The sequence below is a fragment of the Lottia gigantea genome, assembly GCF_000327385.1.
Source record: "Lottia gigantea unplaced genomic scaffold LOTGIsca_807, whole genome shotgun sequence".
NCBI classification, from domain to species: domain Eukaryota; kingdom Metazoa; phylum Mollusca; class Gastropoda; family Lottiidae; genus Lottia; species Lottia gigantea.
In genome coordinates, this window is record NW_008710686.1 from 898 (window position 1) to 2873 (window position 1976).

General features: G+C 42.0%; 1 protein-coding gene across 1 annotated transcript; it reads right to left on the bottom strand.

The window, feature by feature from the left end:
• Positions 1 to 146: 146 nt before the first annotated feature.
• LOTGIDRAFT_146428 (hypothetical protein) lies at positions 147 to 377 on the bottom strand (the record flags this gene model as incomplete). Its single annotated transcript, XM_009067240.1, has 1 exon — positions 147 to 377. A coding segment is annotated over one exon (231 nt), but the record flags the coding sequence as incomplete, so codon positions are not given.
• Between the last annotated feature and the right edge of the window lie 1599 nt (positions 378 to 1976).

The window sequence follows — 1976 nt, forward strand, 5'->3', positions numbered from 1 at the left end:
CTGTCTACTGGTGAAGGACCATTATTCCGTAGAATTACATGATAATGATCACTGTGGCAGAGATCGTCGTGGACACTCCAAGAAAAATCTTGGAACAAAGATGGAGAGCTAATTGTCAGATCTAGATGAGAAAAAGTTTGGTTTTTTTAGCAGAAATACGTAGGCGATTCGTCATTAAAGATGCAAAGATCATTGTCATAAATGAAGTCAGCTATTAATTTTCCTCTGGTATTATCATCGGAGCTACCCCAGAAAGAATGGTGACCATTGAAATCTCCTAACAAAATGTAAGGAAAAGGAAGCTGGGCAACAAGGTCATCCAATTCTCTCCGGTTCATTGATAAGCTAGGTGGTAGGTAGATGGAACAAATGGTAATAGGCACATGTGTAACTCGCACGGCTATTACCTGCAGAGGAGAATTGAGTGTTTTTTCGGACTGGGCGACATTCTTATTGACAATAATAGAAACACCACCCGAGACCTTATCATCACCAGTGCCATAATGGTGGTAGGAAACAAAATGTTTAAACGTAAATCCGTTGGCTTAAGGAAAGTCTCTTGGAAACAAATAGCCAACGGATTGTATTGTTGCATTAATAGCTGAACTTATGACTTAAACCTCGACAATTCCATTGTATTATATTATTTTTTTGATGCATTGTCAGGGTGGTTTGACTGGACTACGAGGTTTGCGGTAAGGGGGGTTGAGAACTTCCGCATCAACCTTTAGCGTCTTTAGCTGGCTGACTTGCATTACTATCACCATCTCTTGACTTCTCAATTTGAGGAGTCTGAGTAGCTGATGATGTAGATGCAGTTGCCTCCGGATCAGATGGTATTAAGGCTAAAGACGCAGATGGTAAACGTTTCAGCCATGAGATGTCGGTTTGGCATTCTATGGATCTAGTAGAAGCCTTGACAACACTAGCGAAAGTCTTTCCAGAAGGAGTAGAGGGAACTTCTCCCACTACAACCTTCCGCGCTTCGGGGTAGGAAACTCTGGTTTCTACTTTAATTTTTTAAAGTTTTTTTTAAGTTTCCACTTAGGACAGTCTTTGGAAAAAGCGACATGGTTTCCATCACAGTTACAACAGCAAGGAGTATCACTACAATCCTTGCTGTCATGCCCAGACTTGCCACAACGCGCACATCGCAACGAACTTTTGCAAGTCCGAGTTCCATGCCCGAAGCGCTGACAGTTATAACACCTGGGAGGATTAGGAATAAAAGGTATTTTTTAATATTTAGGTAACCTACTTTTATATCTGATGGTAGTTCGGGTCTGTCAAAGAGAAGTATGAATGTATTTGTAGGTATTAATTGGCCGTCACGACGGATAGAAATTCGATCAACGTTTGTGACTCCAATATCTTTTAGTTCTTCCTTCATTTCCTCCGAAGAACAGCCACTAAGGTCAGGGTGCCGTACAACAACCTTAGAGGAGTTCAGAGAAGAATGCGGTGAGACAGTGATAGGAATATTGACTAAAGATGTTGATTTTAATAATAATTCCGAGTGTATCTTACGGTGGCATTCGAGCAATAAGACCCGTTACGAAGTTTTGTAATGGATTTGGGCTCGCTAGCCAGACCAGTTATTCCTTTGGCGATAGCAAATGGTGATAAAGATGCCAAAGACCTCTCGGGGTCACTACTGTTAATGACAAGAAACAGAGGCCAAGAATCACTACACGAGCTAGATGATTCAGTAAATTCTGCCTCGGTTAGTCTACGTTTATTGTTTTTTTGTTTTGTATTTAATGTAGCCATGAAGAAAGGGAGAGGATTCATCTCCCGAAACCCCCGACAACCACGGACCACAACATCCGCGCGGGCTGTGCGCGGGACTCCAGCGCTGGCGCCCTGGGGGTAATCAGGAGATATACTTGAATAAAAATGAGGAATAGAAGTTCAGGATGGGGCATAGAAATTCCTTGAACTTATATTGTATTTTTACTCAATTGACCCAAGCCGCT